This window comes from Gambusia affinis, linkage group LG03 (genome assembly GCF_019740435.1).
Source record: "Gambusia affinis linkage group LG03, SWU_Gaff_1.0, whole genome shotgun sequence".
Taxonomy (NCBI): Eukaryota; Metazoa; Chordata; class Actinopteri; order Cyprinodontiformes; family Poeciliidae; genus Gambusia; species Gambusia affinis.
Genome location: NC_057870.1, coordinates 21,769,227 through 21,787,347, shown reverse-complemented (window position 1 = coordinate 21,787,347; position 18,121 = coordinate 21,769,227). Strand labels below are relative to the sequence as shown.

The 18,121-nt window shown below is 37.4% G+C and overlaps 1 protein-coding gene across 4 annotated transcripts in view; it reads right to left on the bottom strand.

The window, feature by feature from the left end:
* Positions 1 to 18,121, bottom strand: part of bmpr1ba (bone morphogenetic protein receptor, type IBa) — a 64,214-nt gene that overhangs the window by 8,191 nt on the left and 37,902 nt on the right. For 2 of the 4 annotated variants that reach the window (XM_044111410.1, XM_044111411.1), the window contains one exon: positions 17,316 to 17,724. In XM_044111410.1, coding sequence (XP_043967345.1) covers positions 17,316 to 17,421 — 106 coding nt within the window. In that variant the 5' untranslated portion in view covers positions 17,422 to 17,724. Of the gene's footprint in view, positions 1 to 3,158; positions 3,236 to 17,315; positions 17,725 to 18,121 lie in introns of those variants that run through there. The other 2 variants (XM_044111412.1, XM_044111413.1) reach the window with 2 other exon arrangements.

Here is an 18,121-nt window from a genome sequence, read left to right as displayed (position 1 = left end):
AGATTTGATCAGATTGTCTAGTTGCAATCTAGACAATCTGTCTAGATTTTTAACATATTATCAACCATGTAACATGTACGAGGTTGATACATGTCAACCATATTGAATTTTGAGTTGGAAAACATCAACTCTCCTGTGGAAAGTATAATGAAATAACTTTCTTTAATCAGTCACAAGACCAAGTGGATAAAATCATTGTTTATATGTAAGAAAAAGTCCAAGTCCTGTTGTACTTCTTAAAAATGTCAAAACCGTGTGAACACATAGTGAGTTCATCAGTCTTACAGTGGGGATCATCTTTAGCATGATGAGCTGCATTTGCTATTGCTGTTCTCCTTACATGCTTTGTTGTATTTACTGTATGTAAATACTTATGCATAACTCATGCCTGCTAATGTTTCATAGCAATAGTGGCGATGTGGACCTGCCCTCCGTGCTCTTCGATCTATCATGCAGTTTAGGTTTCTCATTTGTTGGGTTGCTATACGCCCTAATCTAGGCAGTTTAATGCTATGGATTGTGTAGCTCTCTGCTGCCCTGATTAAACTCCTCATAATGCATTTCCTGAGCCCTGCCTCTCTCTCATTACTTGTTGGTGGGTTTGTAAGTTCCCCCGAGGGAAGAAAGTTTAATATCTGCTCTCCCAGAGTTGGAATGAAGTGAGTGATGAGGTCACAGCCAAGATGACAAATATCAGTGGAGCAAACTCTGGATTCACATCTGAGCTTCATGAGCTGGCTGACTGAATTGAAATATAATCCAGCACACAGTGGTGAAGCACATCGAATCCACTAAAACAACAAAATACGAAATGGACAAGGAAAACCTGATGGAAACATTCTCCTTGCATGAGAAATAAAATAAATGAGCTGATACCATGGCACTCTCTCACTTCAGATCATTTGACTTATCCAACCCCTACAGCTGTTAAGAACTACAACAAAGCTCCAGTTCTCCCTGGTTATCTTATTTCAAAAGGCACCTGTTTGTCACTTGAGGGGAAAAGAGGGATCACAGATGTGTCTTTCTACCACGGCTTTCAAAGTTTTTATTCATACCGAATGAACAGTGAGGCCAGATGTACAACAGCTGCAAGCATCGATGGTCCTAAGCAAGCTCAGTCTCTTGAAATTAAGCATTATTTTGGAAGCAGTTTCTGGTATTTTATTTAAAAATGTTCAGATCACAGAAAAGCTATAAGACAAACTGTACATCCTGGAACAAACAGTAAAATATAAAGATTGGGTCAATAGAACTGTAGCGTAAGTGTAAAATAGGAACATATATTTTAAATGAGTTGCTTTATAACAAGAAAATCTTACCTGAAACCTTAACGGCCAGCAGGAAGAGAGTTTGTTAAATTATCTGTTTTATTTGAGCTATGTCGTAAAATGGTACAAATGTTTAAGCTAAGACTCAATGATAGGCTGAGAATGACCTAACAAATACACTAAAACAAATGCAACACTATGTGTGCAAAATGTTAAACTTTACCTAACATCTAGAGTAGTAACTAGAATTACAAAGGCAAGTCTCAAGTTTGTCACTTAAAGTCATATTTTGTCTTTCTAGACTAATGTTTATGTTTATGGTACAAATATTTGCACAAACACAGAAACTATTTCAAATAGTGTCTTTATGCACCAACTGTGTTTGCTGACAGACAGCTGGCAGTTAGAGACTGCAAAATTGTCCCAAGGCTGATTATGACCCCAAGTTTAGACATGCCTGAATAAAATCTGAAAATATAAAAGTTGTCAGATGGTATGATTAGCCTTATTTGATGGATGTACAAGAGGTGTTGCAACAAATCCTAAAGTTTTGTCACAACCTATAGTCATGACTTTGGAGAAGTAGCTCTTGTCTATTCGTACTTTTGTCTTTTTTGGGGGAAATGTCGAACATTTGACTAATAAAATGTCTGACTAATAAAATCTTGGTGTGTGCATGTGCACAGGAAGTTGTCCACATTATGGTGTTAATAAAAATATGTCTGAGTTTTCAGGAGTTTTGATGTCTATTTCTATTGAACAATCCTTTTTTAATTTTGCTAGTCAAAAGAAACCTGACGATGGGCCGGGCCCCTGTGATGTCAGGCTGCAGTGGTTTTACTTCTGCAAGAATGGTGTGTTTTGATCATCGTCTCACAAATTTGCAGTCACATTTAAGAGCCTGAGAAAAGTGTTTTTTTTTAAAAAAAGATCACAGGTGCAGATGTCCTGTTTGTCTCATCCAAAAGAAAGAAACAGCAATTTGAAAATAAAGCTGTGCTACAATATTTTTTAATTTAGTTAAAGCAAATTAAAACTAAATCTAAAAAGACAACTTGTTCTCCACTCTAACATTCAAACGTTGCTTTTGGAATTTCTTTCAATAAATTGCTGAACTTTAATTTCCAGCACTTCCCCTTCCTAAACGTCCCTCCTGTACACATGGGTAATTTGTTGACAAAACTGAAAAAGAGGGACGGTGGGGTTTAAAGAGGTCACATTAACAATTGACCGATTTGAGCGAAAGGGAAAGAGGAAGAGTAGGAGGGGGAGAAGAACAGGGGATTAACAAACGAGAAGTGACAGAGCTGCAGGGAACTGGTGGGCAGTTTAGCAGCACACAGAGGGGACAGAGCAGAGGCCACTGGCCTTTTCCACCCTTTCTCTCACTCTGCCCTCTTCCCTCTCATTTCTCGAGCACACTCACTAATGCTAAGTCACTTTGTGTTTCATTTATTACCAAGCACCCCTATGTTTTCCTCACTTAATATATTTTGCTGTTTGACAGCTTCTCTCCTCCTCACTTGGTTTAGTAAACCAATACGTAGGCATTTCCATTATTCCCCAACTAAACTGTCAATTATTTTTTCCTTTGTTTGCTCATTGTTGCTGTTATCTCACAAATCCCTCTGATCTCATTCTGTGAAATTCCTTTACTCTTCCTCTCATAATTTGTTCTCTGCCTTCCCAGTGTGAGTCCAGCGGATTGTCATGTGAGGTGCTGCTGTTCTGTTGACAAAACACAAATCCTTTCACATCCAAGTCTGCACCTGGGATTCTTGGCTGCTGCTCTCTACATGCCTGGGTGACTATATGTGTGTGAATATCACTTGGAGAGACACAAACAGGCAGAGCAGAAACATTGCTGTATGCAAGAAAACCTCTTACAGAACAATTACCACTTAGAGCAGGGGTGGGCACTCCTGGTCCTGCCGGTCTCCTGCAGCGTTTAGATGTATCTCTACTTCAACACACCTGAGTCAAATAATGAGGTCATTAGCAGGACTCTGGAGAACCTGACTGCACCTGGGAGGTGATTCAGCTGTTGGATTCAGGTGTGTTGGATCAGGGAGACATCTGACAGTTGCAGGACACCGGCCCTCGAGGACCAGGAGTGCCCACCCCTGACTTAGAGAAACCACAGCATAAGAATCTACAAGAGAAGGAAATAAACAAACGTTCATTACGGCTTAAAGGAAATAAATTAATGCAACTTTTTCTATATTTTAGTGATCAGGTGCTCCTTTACGTATGCTTTTTTTTGGCTGTGGTGGGGAGGTGAAGTGTATATAAGAATATTATTTATAAGACAATTATATTCCAAGTTAAAATTAGGAATATAAAATTTCAAGTAGGCTTGGATCCTGATCAAGACAGTTTTAAATAATCTGTATTAAAGCTCATGAATTAACTCAACTCCCACCTGTTGCTCTCCTGTCTGCAGTTCTACATCCAGAGAGATGTGCAAGTGCAGTTTGAATGACCAATATTTTTTAAAATAACCAGTTTTTGTGTGCATGCAAAATGATATATCAGGCAATAAGCTTTATTCTGTTGTTTGATCAAGTTTTTAATTAATAATCTAAGGGTTTTTCAGTTGTCACAATGATGTTAACAAATAAAGTTGTACTATAGTGGCTGTTGAATCTTACTTTCTGTCTGTGTAATGTGACCTGGTCTAAATAAAACATTAGTCATTCAGGTTCAGTAGTGAACAAAGATTATTAAGTAGGAAAACTAATTTGTGTGTAAGTTTTGTTGACACAACAATTAACAGCAAGTTATGACTCAATCTACAATTTAAAAAAATCAATTTCACATTTCACCATCAGCAGGAGCAAAATGTGAGTTTATTGAAGACTGTGTCTCTTTTGTGTCAAGTATGGTACATTTAAAACTAGTTATATGTACAATATATTTAAAAACAGTTCGTTTTTCTTTAATTATCAAGAAGAAGTGTATAAACAAATTCTAACGTAATTTGTTTTTGTTTTGATGTAAATAAAAACAGAACAATATTTATTTTCCACCATTGACCATCATTTTACCTTGATTTATTATCTTTTGAGAAGTCCGGGTCCGAGTGCCAAAGATCTCGTACCATCAAATCTTTTTAACTGCTATTTTCTTCTCTCCAGATTGAAAAGGTGACGCAGGTTTTCTAGAAGCCTTTCCAATCTGTCCGCAGGAGACCGGTTAAAAATAGACTGAAGACTTTGACCTGACAGTTTCATCTTAAGCTGGAAAATATAGTTTAGCAACACATAAATAAAACATAAAACGACCCTTCTGTGGTGGTCTGATTTTGGATCAATGTCTATAATTGCTTTAAGTTGGCGAAGTTTCCCAGCACCTCAATAATTGTTTCAAGCCCTTTGACTGAAATGGCCTTTCAGGTGCCAGTGTAAGTTCTCAAGTCTACCCTAAAGACTATTTTTCCTGGCTTGATGGCCGGATTTGGAGGCCACTGTCAACACGCAATTAAAAAGCATCCCCCTCAAACCTACAAACTCTTTAGCCTTTTCTTTCCCACAGATGTAGCTTTGTGCTAAAAAGAAATGAAAAAAAAGACACTTAAATAGACAGAGGAGGTGGAAGTAAGAGGAGAGGTATTGTGTGTGAGGCAGCAAGATGAAGAGACAAGATCTGAAGTAAGATAGACAGACAGAGGAGAGCTGAAACAGAGGGAACATATTCATTAGTTATCATGACCTTGTCAAACAAGACCAACCAGAAAAAGCCTTTCACCGAGCCTCGTGTAAACAACGCCTGCCCCAAGATTCCACTTAAGACTTACTCATTTGACCACACTGACATTCACCTCCCTCCTCCACCCTGCTGAAGTAGCAGTTCATCTTCCAGGTGTTTAACTAGTTCCATAATATGCTCAGCACAGCAAAAGACACATGGACGGTGAAAAGCTCTTTATTTTCTCTCCACCTTTTACTCCCTCTCTTAACTTTTGTGTTTCTGTCCACAGCTAAGTACGTTCAGTTCCTGCTCTTAACTCCACGTCCTTCTTCCTGTCAGTGCAGAGATGAGCCAAGCCATCCCACATACAGAGGAATGCGATAATGAACCCCGATTTCTGCATGCAGGATGCTGGGAAGCCAAGGTCGCCAGTCTAGCTGTTTTGGCTGTGTGCAAGTGTTTGGCCTTCAAGTTTGTGACAAAGGAATTCCTCACACAGATTGCTCATTTTAATTGCTTAGTTTGACTATTGCACATTATCACCCAAATAGAATAATTGTTAAATTGTGTCCCTGCTCTGGTTTCGTTACCTCAAGTGGCAAAAAGTGAAGCCAGGAAGAAAGAGACATGAATTAAATTACTGCATCGCTTCCAGAGATTTTTTATTTTTTAAATTAAAAAAAATGTTTTAATAGTAGATTATCATTTTTCTAGAACACTGAATATAATTTTTAATAAAGAATTAAGATTTAAAAAGTACAAATTAAGATGAGATTTTGTGTCAAAGTAAAGCTCTTCAGGACTGTAACCGGTTTCAGAGACAATTTCTCTCTTTTCAACCATTCAGTAATAGTCAACTTGAAATCTACCAGACATTATATTCCGTTACTCCTATTAAAATTAGAATTTGCTACATTTGAAAGTAGTGTTACACCACCTCTACTAACTAGATCCATAACCTGTTAGAATAAATTGACAATAAAAGAAGACATAAATAGTTTTCATGCTCAGACAGAACTGAGGTTAATTTTGCAGAAACAGAATTTAAAAGAAAGACGGATGTTGTTTTATCCAGCTCTTCTATAGTCCACCGCAGGAAGATCATCAACAGCTTTTCAAGCATTCCTTCATTATGTCACGCTGATGAATGATGCGGTAATGATCCAGCACGATCTTTGGGCTTTACAGCTGTCATGTAGCTGCTTTATGCTTCAACCAGAGGGGCGTGTGTCTGAGTTTATGTGCAAGACCCTCTTTTCATGGGCCTGGCTGACAGATACACAAGGATCCCGGAACTCTGAGTGAATTCCAGTATCAGCGTTCCCTTTGAAATAACAGGAACGATGAAGCGGTCCTTGAAGGAGGTGTGAGAGCAAAGCTAGAGAGAGAAAGAGGACCAGCTGGTCTCCTCCTGAAAAGCTCCTTTTCTCCCATTCGCTGCCATCTGTGAGCTCCTACTCATCACAAAACAGCCCACATCAATTCACAGACAGCGGGGATCCGGCTGGATCTGTGGGTTGTGGGTGTGTACTGTTACTAAGTGTGATGCTTGTGGTTTAAATCCAACTCCTAAACTCTGCCCTAATTTTACCAAGCAGTATAGTCTGAAATTGAAAGCTTTAGTAAAATATGTGACTATAAAAGTCAATAAAATATATTTTAACAACTTAATAAAACTGTAAAATCTAATCTGGCTCAGAAAATTTATATTAATTCAACTGAAAAACAAGTGAGTGTGTGAGAGAAAAAAACAATATGTACATAAAAAGCTGGACAAGCCCAAGTGCAGTGTGCACACCCTTAAGCATGGAAACCACATAGTGGATAACCCGTTAATTCAGTCCGCAGTCTGAACGATGACTCAGCTCTTCTACAAGCAGTTTCTAGACTTTTTTCTTCTTAGGTGAAAAAAATCTCTCAGCGTTTAAAGCATAACTAACTGAATGTAATTAATTACTATAACTTAATTCCACTTAGTGAATTAGGTTGCTGAAAAAAGTTTCAATGATATTTTAATTTCTTGAATCAGTCAGTAATTTACGAGTTTATGTGAGGTAGAATGGACAAATACAACAAAGTTGAGATGTAAGAAACTCATACACCTCTAACAAAGAAGTTTACCTGATTGAAAGGAGGGTTAGCCAAGTGTTACTTTATGTTGTTCAAATTGCTATTATTTTTATTTTTGTTATATTTTTTCATATGAATTGTTTGAGATGTTTTTTCAAAAATGTATCTTTATGTCAGACTTTATGTCTCAAAAACCTGGTATTTCTGCAGGGCTGGGAAGACTTTTTATATCCAATATATTGTTAAAGCTGAGAATGGCTCTATTAAGAACATATTTACTTTGAAGTTTGAAAGCTATTGTTTATTCAGTGCCACTTTTTCAAAGTGCTGCTACAAAGCCATAAAAATCTCTAAAGATCCACTTTAGGATCCTACAGCATCTGTTCTTGTGTTCTGTCAGACAAATGTGTGTGTCACATAAGAATGCTTTATATAAAAAACACACACAGAAACACAGCAGGCACATGGTCTGTGCAGTATCAGTGTTTTAGACAAACACTGTTCTCCTCTGCCAACTACGCACCTTTTGCTAAAATTTAAGATATGGAGCCTTGGCGAAAATTCAAACTGGGAGACTCGACAAGCTTCTCCACATCATCTAATCACCACGCCCGGCCGCAGCCAACCCGGACCGGAGCTCCACGCCTCTCCAGCCAATTGTTGTCCAAGGACACCCTTAAAAGTTCAAGCTACCCTGGGGTCTTCCTGCTGGTCAGCCGTGCTTCGACCTCCTCCCCATCTCCACCTTCACCATGAGGGACGTCCTCCAGCATCCCCTGTGCTCTCTCTCTCCAGGCTCCTCTCCACCACCAGTTTCGGTCCTGGGGGTAAGACTATCCCGAGCTCGCCGAGCAGACCGCCTGCTCACGGTGATCCTCGGCTCACGGCCTTCTGCCGGGTCCGAGCGCCAAAGATCTCGTACCGTTAAATCTTTTTAACTGCTATTTTCTTCTCTGTGTGAGTCTCTCCAGATTGAAACATTTATACCTACATATATAGAGAGAGAGCTGATTCAAGGTTGTATGCAGGATTATGTTTAATGATTTGGGACCCTCCTTCCTATTAAGAACAACTAACAGCATTCAAGACAGATTTGCTGGTATCTAAGGTGGGCGATTACAATTGGCTGACCTTAAATGTAATCATTAATAATAATGATTTGCTACAATGTTTTTGTGACCAAACCAAGCATGAATTCAAGGAATAAAGTAAACGTATAGCTATGCTAATATGTTTAACAATGGTGAACATTCTTTGTACTTTTATAAGATAAACCACTTTATTTTTATCTAAAGAAAGTGGCAAATAAACAGATTAAATAAGGCCTCAAGGAAACAAAGAAAAAGCTGCCTATGGCAAACATATCTTCAAGTGTAGGATTTTACACAAAAAACAAGCACTATTTAGCATTCAGAAATATTTGCAGACAAACGGATGAATTAGTTACACCAATTTGAAAATATATTTTTGTGATTACTGACAAGCCTAAAGAAAAAAAGAAGTGAGTGTGGCATTTCTCAGTAAAAAGGATTTAGAAGCTCACACAAGTTTAACTTTGTTCAACAGGAATGCACATGCAAAGCTTGATTACAGTGACAGGGATAGATTAGATTATTCACATGGGTCACACTAACCTAACTAGCAAAGTTACAAATGTTGGTTGTTGGTTCTGGTTTTACACTGAAACAAAAATGGCTACTTTGACAATAGTGGAATGAAGAATCAAAGATTCATAAAATAACAGAAGATATACCTGCATATTAAGGGACATAATTTTAGATAATTAGTGACAGGAGAAATTAAAAAAAGCCTAATATAAGGAAGTGCTTCACAAAAAAAATTAAAACTGTATCACAATAGGAAAAGTGGAAAAACAAGGCAGGACTTAGGAACAGTCAGTCAATTGTCAATACAGATATCACTGAGAGTTTTGAAAATGTCTCCTGGCAGGTTACCTGACGTGGATGAATTTGCCATTAGATGGAGACTGTGGGAAGGTTTAGAGTGAAACACTTCTTTATTGTCACACGGAGGACTTTAACAACACCTTTAACAAGACAGACAGTGGCTGTGGTCCCAATCTTCAGGAAAACAGCAAGACTTTGCTTCAATTACAAGTTGATCCCAGAGAAGCTACTCTAGGGTGTCGGGAAGGAGCTTCTGACTGAATGTCCAACACCAGCTTCAGAAAGAGCAGGGTGGCTCTTCCTTGTTACTGATTAGTGGATATGGGGTCTCATTTTAAACAAATTGGACAGAATTCATGCTAAAAGTGCATATATGCTCTAAAAGCAAAAATAGTATACATCCCCCTAAAAAAATTCAGCTGTATAAAACCATGTGCAACATGGTTTCATTGGGGGAGACTTAAAGAAATTATCTGCTGATGACTTTAAATGTGTAAGCAAAATGCAGGTGTGCATTAAACACAAACGGGAAAATGTCCCTAACAATTGACAAAGGTTATAAAACATTTTCGAACAATTTGGAAGTTTTTGTTTTACAATGAAAAAATAGGTACAGATGGAAAACGGTGAAGACAGTTGCCAATCTGTCTTGAATGGCATCCCAACAAGTTCACCCCAAGTTCAAACCTTGGAATGCTCAAAGATATTCCAAAAATTTCTTCAGCTAAACTAAGTTTCTATACAGACCTTTGCTGGCATGCTACATGTTAGGCTTCACATTTGTCTAGTTAGTAAAAGACTAAATTAAATTAAGGGTTAAGACAGAACAGTTTAGGGGTTAGTAAGAAATCATCTGTAGCAATACCTTTTGAGCACATGAGAAAATATTTAGATGCTTAGCCACCATCTTCTACACCTTTGGTGAAAAACAAATTTAGCAGATGTCAAGCATGGAAATGCAGGATGGATAGTCACATTTTCTTTCTAGCCCCAATACTTGTGTTGTTTAATCAATCATAAAGTCCTATTTATAACAAAGTAAGATAAGTGGCAATTAAAGTTCCAACCTGTTCAAATAATACAAAACATGCTGCAAATCTGAAATTAAATTACCACTGGCATGTTCTTAAAGTATGCGCAAGTGAATGACAGTAAAGTTCAATAATCTATTGAATTGTAATGTTGTAAAAATAATGACCAAAATATTCTGCCACAACATTAGGAGACCAAAATTATGTTACTAGTTTAGTTTGACAACATCTAGTTAAGAAACCATGCAAAAGCACAATGCAAAAATACCATTGATTTTTTTAAACTGTTTAAACTTTGACATCAATGTCACTCAGCAATCGTGGCAACATATCTTACAAGTGCTGAGTACAAAAAGTAAAAAACAAAAAAAAGTCTCTGTGTTGGTTAGTGTCTTGCTGTGTGCCACAGGAACAGAGAGAAAATGTGTAGAGAAGGAACGCTGACGGTGTTAACATTACAGCTGCTACGTGTTTATTTCCAAAAGTTCTGGTCTGTGGTGTCTCAGTCATCTGCAGTGACTCAAGCCATTACTTTCCATTCAGTGTGCATGGTTGCATGAGTTCAGATGTGTTTGAGTGTAGGTGGCTATTAAAGGGAAACCATATTTCCAACATTAGCATTGATAATATGAAGAATGTGGATATTATAGTGTATCCATGTGTTGAAGAGTGACTATGTTAGTTTATGTGTCTAAACCTGAATGCGTTTCACTGTCTCCTATGCCTGATTAGCCTCCCATTAACTTAGTCACATATCACCCATCAGTGGCTCCAGGCCTTCTCTTAACTATCTCACTGGCCAAACATGCTGCCAGCTGAAACCCTGCACACAGTAAGCAGGCACACTCAACATCCATTCCCATCTGGACACCCATTAGGTACCTATCATAGCGTATGATGATTGTCTCTATTGCAAAGCCATTTGGTTAAAAGAGTAACTCTTGATATGCACAAATGACCCTGAATAACAGGGTGAATGTATTTATTTTTCTGATGTGACAGTTCAGGACAGATTTAGAAAAAAAGTGTATGAATATAATATGATATGAATATGTAATATGTAATATGTAATATGAATATACTTATGGCAAAATGCCTCACATATTATGACAAACTGTTGAAGCATTTTGCATGTTAAGACTTATACAATGCAATTATTTTTAAATGTTGTGGAAGTTGAAACAATTCAACAGAGACACATTTTGCTCTACAAGACAAAATAAATTGAAAATGTAGAAAGAAGCAGAGAACTACATTATCACTTGCATAATGTAAAGAAAAAAGCATTTGCAACTTGCTCAGAGGAACAAGAAACTGCTTTTCTTGTTTAAAGATTTAAACCATTTAAAATGGTTTAAAGATCGAACAAGCAGTTTTGAGAATTTCAATTTTGTTCAAAGAAATGCAAAATACAAAAACTGCAATGAGCAGACGAGAGACAGCGTGAGGTTGGGTTAAAAATGGTGGGGGGGGGTTTACAAGGGGCCTTGTCAATTTTGATAGATCATTTTCTGTATAAATTAAGCTTTGATTCTACTCATAAAGCTTTACCAAATCATGGAGGAAGTAAAAAGCCTGTCAACATATTATTACTTAGATAGATAGATAGATAGATAGATAGATAGATAGATAGATAGATAGATAGATAGATAGATAGATAGATAGATAGATAGATAGATAGATAGATAGATAGATAGATAGATAGATAGATAGATAGATAGATAGATAGATAGATAGATATAGATAGATAGATAGATAGATAGATAGATAGATAGATAGATAGATAGATAGATAGATAGATAGATAGATAGATAGATAGATAGATAGATAGATAGATAGATAAATAGATAGATAGATAGATAGATAGATAGATAGATAGATAGATAGATAGATAGATAGATAGATAGATAGATAGATAGATAGATAGATAGATAGATAGATAGATAGATAGATAGATAGATAGATAGATAGATAGATAGATAGATAGATAGATAGATAGATAGATAGATAGATAGATAGATAGACAGATACCATGAGAAGAAGGAGGGGGCAAAGCAAGGGATCATGACTGCATGGAAAACTCTAAGCCCTTTAGTCCTTCTGTGCTACAGTTGTGACAGCCAGCTATGCTGTGCTCCTCCTCACCTGTTATCTGTCCATCACTTAATTGTGTTTACCATGATATGCAGCCTGCGCTATCGGGACTTGAGCTCACAACAGTTATTAAGAGATCTATATTATTAATGTGAAAAATGTCTCAGAATACTAATAAAAATATAAACTTTACATTAATGGAAAACTTGCAAACAAGCAGTTTATGTGAAAAAGTATTTTGTGTCTCACGTTCCTTTGCTTATCACTGTATTTTTCTAGCTTAGACACAACACTCAAATTAGCTTTGAATTATTATTATTATTATATGAACTGATCAACTGGGCAGAATGTTTCCAATTTTTCCTTGATCAGTTTTTATCCAATTTTCTTTTGGGATTAACATAGTATTTTGGAATTGAACTGATCTGTGATTGCCAGACAAAGATAAGATGGTGGAAACTATTTTTTCTCACTCTTTGTTAAATGTAACAAAACAGATTCAAATAACCTGAGGGACATTTTTAAATTTTAACATATTTTGGGATACTAAGCAGTCAGAAAGTTCACTTTTACTTCAGACTGGTACACATAAAAAAAATTAAAAAATCTTCTCACTCTCTACCCCTCTCCATCTCGCATACACACACTCCTTCACACACACACAAACACACACAGTGTCTTTCTATGCACGCACACACACAATTTCCTCAGCTCCAGCTGCGTCTTAAGAAGTCAGTGCCAGACTGGTAATCTGACTGGGCTAGAAGTTACCCGATCTGTATCCATTACAGCAAACAATACCCCTCAGTCTCAAACTCTCCACACTTCCACTAACTGAACATTTTAGAGGTCATCTGAATAGAACCATCTCTTCAATGTTTATATCAGCCATTCTATGGGAAACATGCTGCATTAGGCCCATGTAAACAAGCTAATGCTTTCTCCTTCGGATGTCGTACTCAACGTCTACCGAATTGCCCTCTACAGTAGACCCTGTTTTGGTAATTTCATCCAGCGGCTGACTACTGAATGTGATAAAGAAAGGGCTAAGGTGTGAGTTTACTGTAGTGTACTTTATACACATTTCCTATAACTGACATAATCACTTTATCTCTCAGCCCTAAAGCTTGTACATTAGTGGTTCTAATAGATATCGGTTTCCATCAAGTGAACGAATGCATCCTGGCAAAAAAAACAACAAAAAAAAAACACCTTTTAGACTGATGAACACCAAGGAACCAGCAAAAGTTGCAGCTCTAGGGCACAGTGTCTCTTAAAAAATGAAAAAAGTAAAATTCTTGATAAATATTGCAGTTTGCTCTTTACAAGGACAATACGTGCTGCAAAAGACGAAGATGAAAATCTTTGAATCATGAACACAATTACAACAAACTGATCTTTCTGAAAATTTTCAGAAAAGAATTAAACACCTTTACAGAAATTACAAGTGCAGCAACATAATTAGCCTTGCACAAAACAAAAGAAGCTAATGAGAGTTTTATTCCTTCAGAACTGAGTATTTATCCCTGCGATGTGCAACAGCCTTATTAGAGAGCAGTGACAAAAGCAAAGCAACTGGCAGGGGCTTTGACTGTGAAAACTGATACAGTAGTGCTTATTCCCACCAAGGACAATGAAATGTAAGCTATCGCACTCCCTCGTCACTTCCCAGAACTCACATTGAGGACTACAGCCGGGTGTAGGTGGAAGGTCAAAAAATATGTGCATGTGTGATTCAGAAAGTGAACGAAGTTAGTGTGCTTCCAGTCTCCTTGTAAACTAATGGCTAATGTCCTTTATTTGTTTGCTCCAGAGACAATGACAAAAATGCCAAAGAGCAAACTGGGCTCATCTGAAAGACTCAACAGAGGAGCTGTCAGCAGCTTGTCTTCAACTGCAAAACAACCAGCTGACTTTGTAATTCAGTTCATAAGGAATCTGAATTGTTTTACAGTGGGAGTGTGGGCAGACAGTTAAAACAAACAAGTGAAAATAAAACACCTGCTTCAACTATGTCAGCTTTTTCTTTCTTACTGTTCCTCTCTCTTTTTCACTCTTTCTTACAAATATTGGCCTGTTCAGTCGGAGCAGAGCGTGTTGTCAGAACAATCCATCAACTGTATGTCAACCACAGAATGATCCCGTTTCCAGACCAGTCAATCATCTACTGAACGTGTCAACAAATGCACAGGGCTGTCGCAAGTCTAAGAAAATGGTTTTAAATTAAATTGAGACAAGTGACCTGATTCAGGTTTCATAACAAAGCAACGTCTCAGGTCACAAATATGATAAGGTTTTAACGGCAAGTGAGAACTGTTTAATGTTCCAATCTAAATATCCACCATCCCTAGAGAGGACTAAATATGGTGCGAGTGGTGATGTGGAAAAGAGGGTAAAATTCAACAAGCCACTGTTATGCCTCTGAGATGCCAAGCAAGGATGTCACAGCCTCTTGGTAGTTGACTTAAATATTCTTGGCTTGAGGGTGTGATGTGGCGGCAGCACAAGGGCAAAGCTGGCTGGTGAGTTTAAGGAAGAACACACCTGAGCTGCAGTGGTGCAGAGAGTACTACATGCTGTTTAGCCTTTAAGACACATTGAACAGAGAAGAGTGTTCTTGTAGATTTCACATCCTAACAATTTTTTTTGCTGAGAAGATAACTGTACATTTTAAAGACTTTAAGAAAACACTGTCATCTTTCAAAGCACCTCACTACACTTGATTAATAACACCAAATAGAAACCTTATAAACAACTGTAATGTTATCTCAATTTTAACATATTTTGGGATATCAAGCAGTATCCCAAAATACTAGAGTAAATAAAAAGAGTGTAATTTCCATGTTTGGAACAAATTAAGACCGATGATGAGCCTAACTTTACAAACGCTGTATCCAAACCAAGTGGACATACCTTATCTTACACTGACAGTGTAGAAGATTGCTATGACTCTTCAAGGGTCTTAAGGATCATCAATAATGACCTTTATAAGAGGCACATATTAAGGTAAAGTATTATTAACATGTGGCCACACAAAAATGAAATGCACAAGTTTTGCTTGAAAAACATCATGAAGTAATCCTGAGGGTCTGTTGGTGGTCTGATAATACAAAGTTATTGCTATTTTTATCTAAAGCTTTTGAAGACAAAAGCACTGGCATATTCATCAGCCACAAAGCATTACAAGGCTTTCTAACTAGTATAAACCAGATTTGGGTCAAAAACCTGAGAAAGCAGGAATTAGTGTGGTGTTAGCAGAATTCAGAAGAAACAGAACCAAAGTCTGATGAAATTTTGAATAGTTTTTTTAAACATTCAGAGTGCTCTGTTCAAATCTGCACAAATCAACGACCAATCCGTTCCACTCCGTTAAAGGCTCTGGAGTAAGATTATACATGGACAATTCAAAACCATGTCACAAATATTTTTTTATTGAATAAGAACTGGGAAATAGAAATGCAATAATTAATTTAATGTGTATTTTTTTTTCCACTAAATATTAATTTTAATGTGAGATTTATCTGGCAGCTCTTCAGAGACAGAACGGCCACTGGTCACATTCAAACCCTCTTCACGTTTATGTGCAAGTTTTGAAATTTCCACTGAATTCTTAATAACTGCTGTAAAATCTCAAAAAGCTCGGGGCAAAAGGTTTTGACTACAGATGAAAACCCAGAAGTGACATTTTCTGAAAAGACAGACATGTGAGAGGGATGGCAGAAGCACACGACAACATCAGCACCTATGAGTAAAAGTTATGAGCCTTTGCTGGATTAAAATAATGGCTCGTGTTCAAAATAAATGCCAATCTCTTTAAATAGAACAGCAGTGAAGAAACATAATCAAAGAGACAAAAAAATCTTTGATTTTTTTTTTTTTTACAGTAAAAGTTTAAATTATTCATAACCTGACAGATTTAAATTTAAGTTGTTTTCATATAACTGAGAAGTTTGTTTCTGAAATAAAAAGGCATTTCTAAAAACAAATAACAAAAAGTCTAATAACAAAATTATGTAAAAAGACATTCAATTTTGTTCCAGAAATCTATTTTCGTTTCACATTGTAATTGTGGTTTTTCAAAGTGTTTGATATCCTGAAATGTTTATGGCAATTAAACCAATCAAAACATTCTACGAATTGCAGTCCAGCTTTTTACATGTTTCCACTGTTATTTACTGATTTACTTTTGGGCATGAGCGGCCGGCCCCTCTTCAGGGTGGGGAGGTCTCACAATAATCTATAAAAACTCTCAATCACATCTAAGTTGGGAGTCTGCTTGGGTCACGCCAAATCATATTACTTTCACAAGAAAAATGTTAGTGAAATTAAAAAGCAATTAAAAACTAATTAAGGCTTATTCTCGTGTTTTTATTAAACAAGCATAACATATCTGACAAGCTTACAAAATTATATAACAAACTTAAAAGGTTGTAAAAGCAAAAGTACAACTTTTCCTAAATGTGTAATAAGACAATAAATCAAAGATAAAACTCACACATTCTTTTTACAACACCTTAAATATCACACTGTTGATACCAAACATGGACCAACCAATGCAGCTGATGCTAGTAAACATAACAACTGTTGGTGTTTGGTGGAACATTTGTCTGCCTGTTTTGAAAATTGTCTGTTTTCTTTTTTTGCTTTTGTTGTTCTTGTTGTTCTTTATTCTGGAATTCAAGAACAGGTGCACCGAAAGCCTGAAAGACGTTTTTTAATTTATTTTCTTAAAACTGTCACAAATATATGTTTATATACATTTGCTAATGGGTATCTATATGTGAAAAAGATGCCCAGTAGACTTTTATTTAAAAAGACAAAAATGCATAGCTGAAACATATGGTACGAAATGCTGGAAAACTAATTCTGCTGAGACATTTTCTAAAAAACTGGCACTGATAAGTTGATCCATTGGGTGCAGGCATGAATGGTATGTCCAAATATAATGATTAAAAAAACTATCAAATATTTTGTGTCTCAGATAAGTTCTACAAAAACTACCGCAACTTTAAGATGTCTGATCAAACTCACTATGATCCCAGACGATTTGCAGAAAACCGACACTGCATACTAAAGTGTGCCTATCAAAGTCACAACTCGTAGAAAAGTTCACACATTCAAGAAAAAATACATAACAGCGTCAAAGAGCCCATCTAATGAGCTGCAGCAGACTGACATCACTGCAAAGCCAAGGTAGAAACAGCCAAAGTGTTGAGGGCAGCAGTGAGTGGAGAAAGTTCACTGTAACTTACCGTTGGCCTGTTGTTGGAGGGAAAACAGTCCAAGCAATAACAGAGGACTCCGGCTCCAGAGACAGAGAGAGAGGCAGCCCCTCGGCTTTTCTCCCTGCTCTGGCATGGTACAAGTCTCCCTCCTGTGCTCCTCACTTTTCCTCTGCGCTCCGTTGTTCAGCTCTTTCCACACGCCAGGCTCTGACGCTCACAACCACTGGCTCCCCCTCTGAGTGAGTGTGTGTAGTATGTGTCAGAGAAGGAGGGAGAGCAGGACGTGGGGGGAGTATCAGGCATGCAAGCCACTGTGTGAGTGTGTGGGTCCGTCACAACGTGAAAAAGAGCACACCACACAAAACACACCAGCATCGGCAGCAGCCGTTGGTGCCGATTGTCCTCCAACCAGGTCTGACAGTAGCAGTGAGGCCAGCTGAGAGACAGGGAGAGAGAGGGAAAAAGGGGGGGAGTTAACTTTACTCTGCTTGTGGGGAGGGCTGACAAACTCACAAACACACACACACACACGCACCCCTCCACGCACATATTCACTCACACAGAGATGGAAAGAAAACGGGGGCAGGGAGAAGATATAAGCAAGATGGGATTTAGAAAAAGTTAGGAGAGTATGGAGGATACTGAAGACACAAACTAATATCTGAGAGATTCTGAGTCTAACTGTTTGCAGATTTTGCTTGAAATAACTTCTGCCTGTCCTGTGTGAGTCAAAAAATTATACAACAATTGATTACACAAAGCATTTGAGCAGTGGCAAGATGAGTACTGACTTTGTCAGGAGGCTTGTAACTTACACTACTGGTCATGTTATA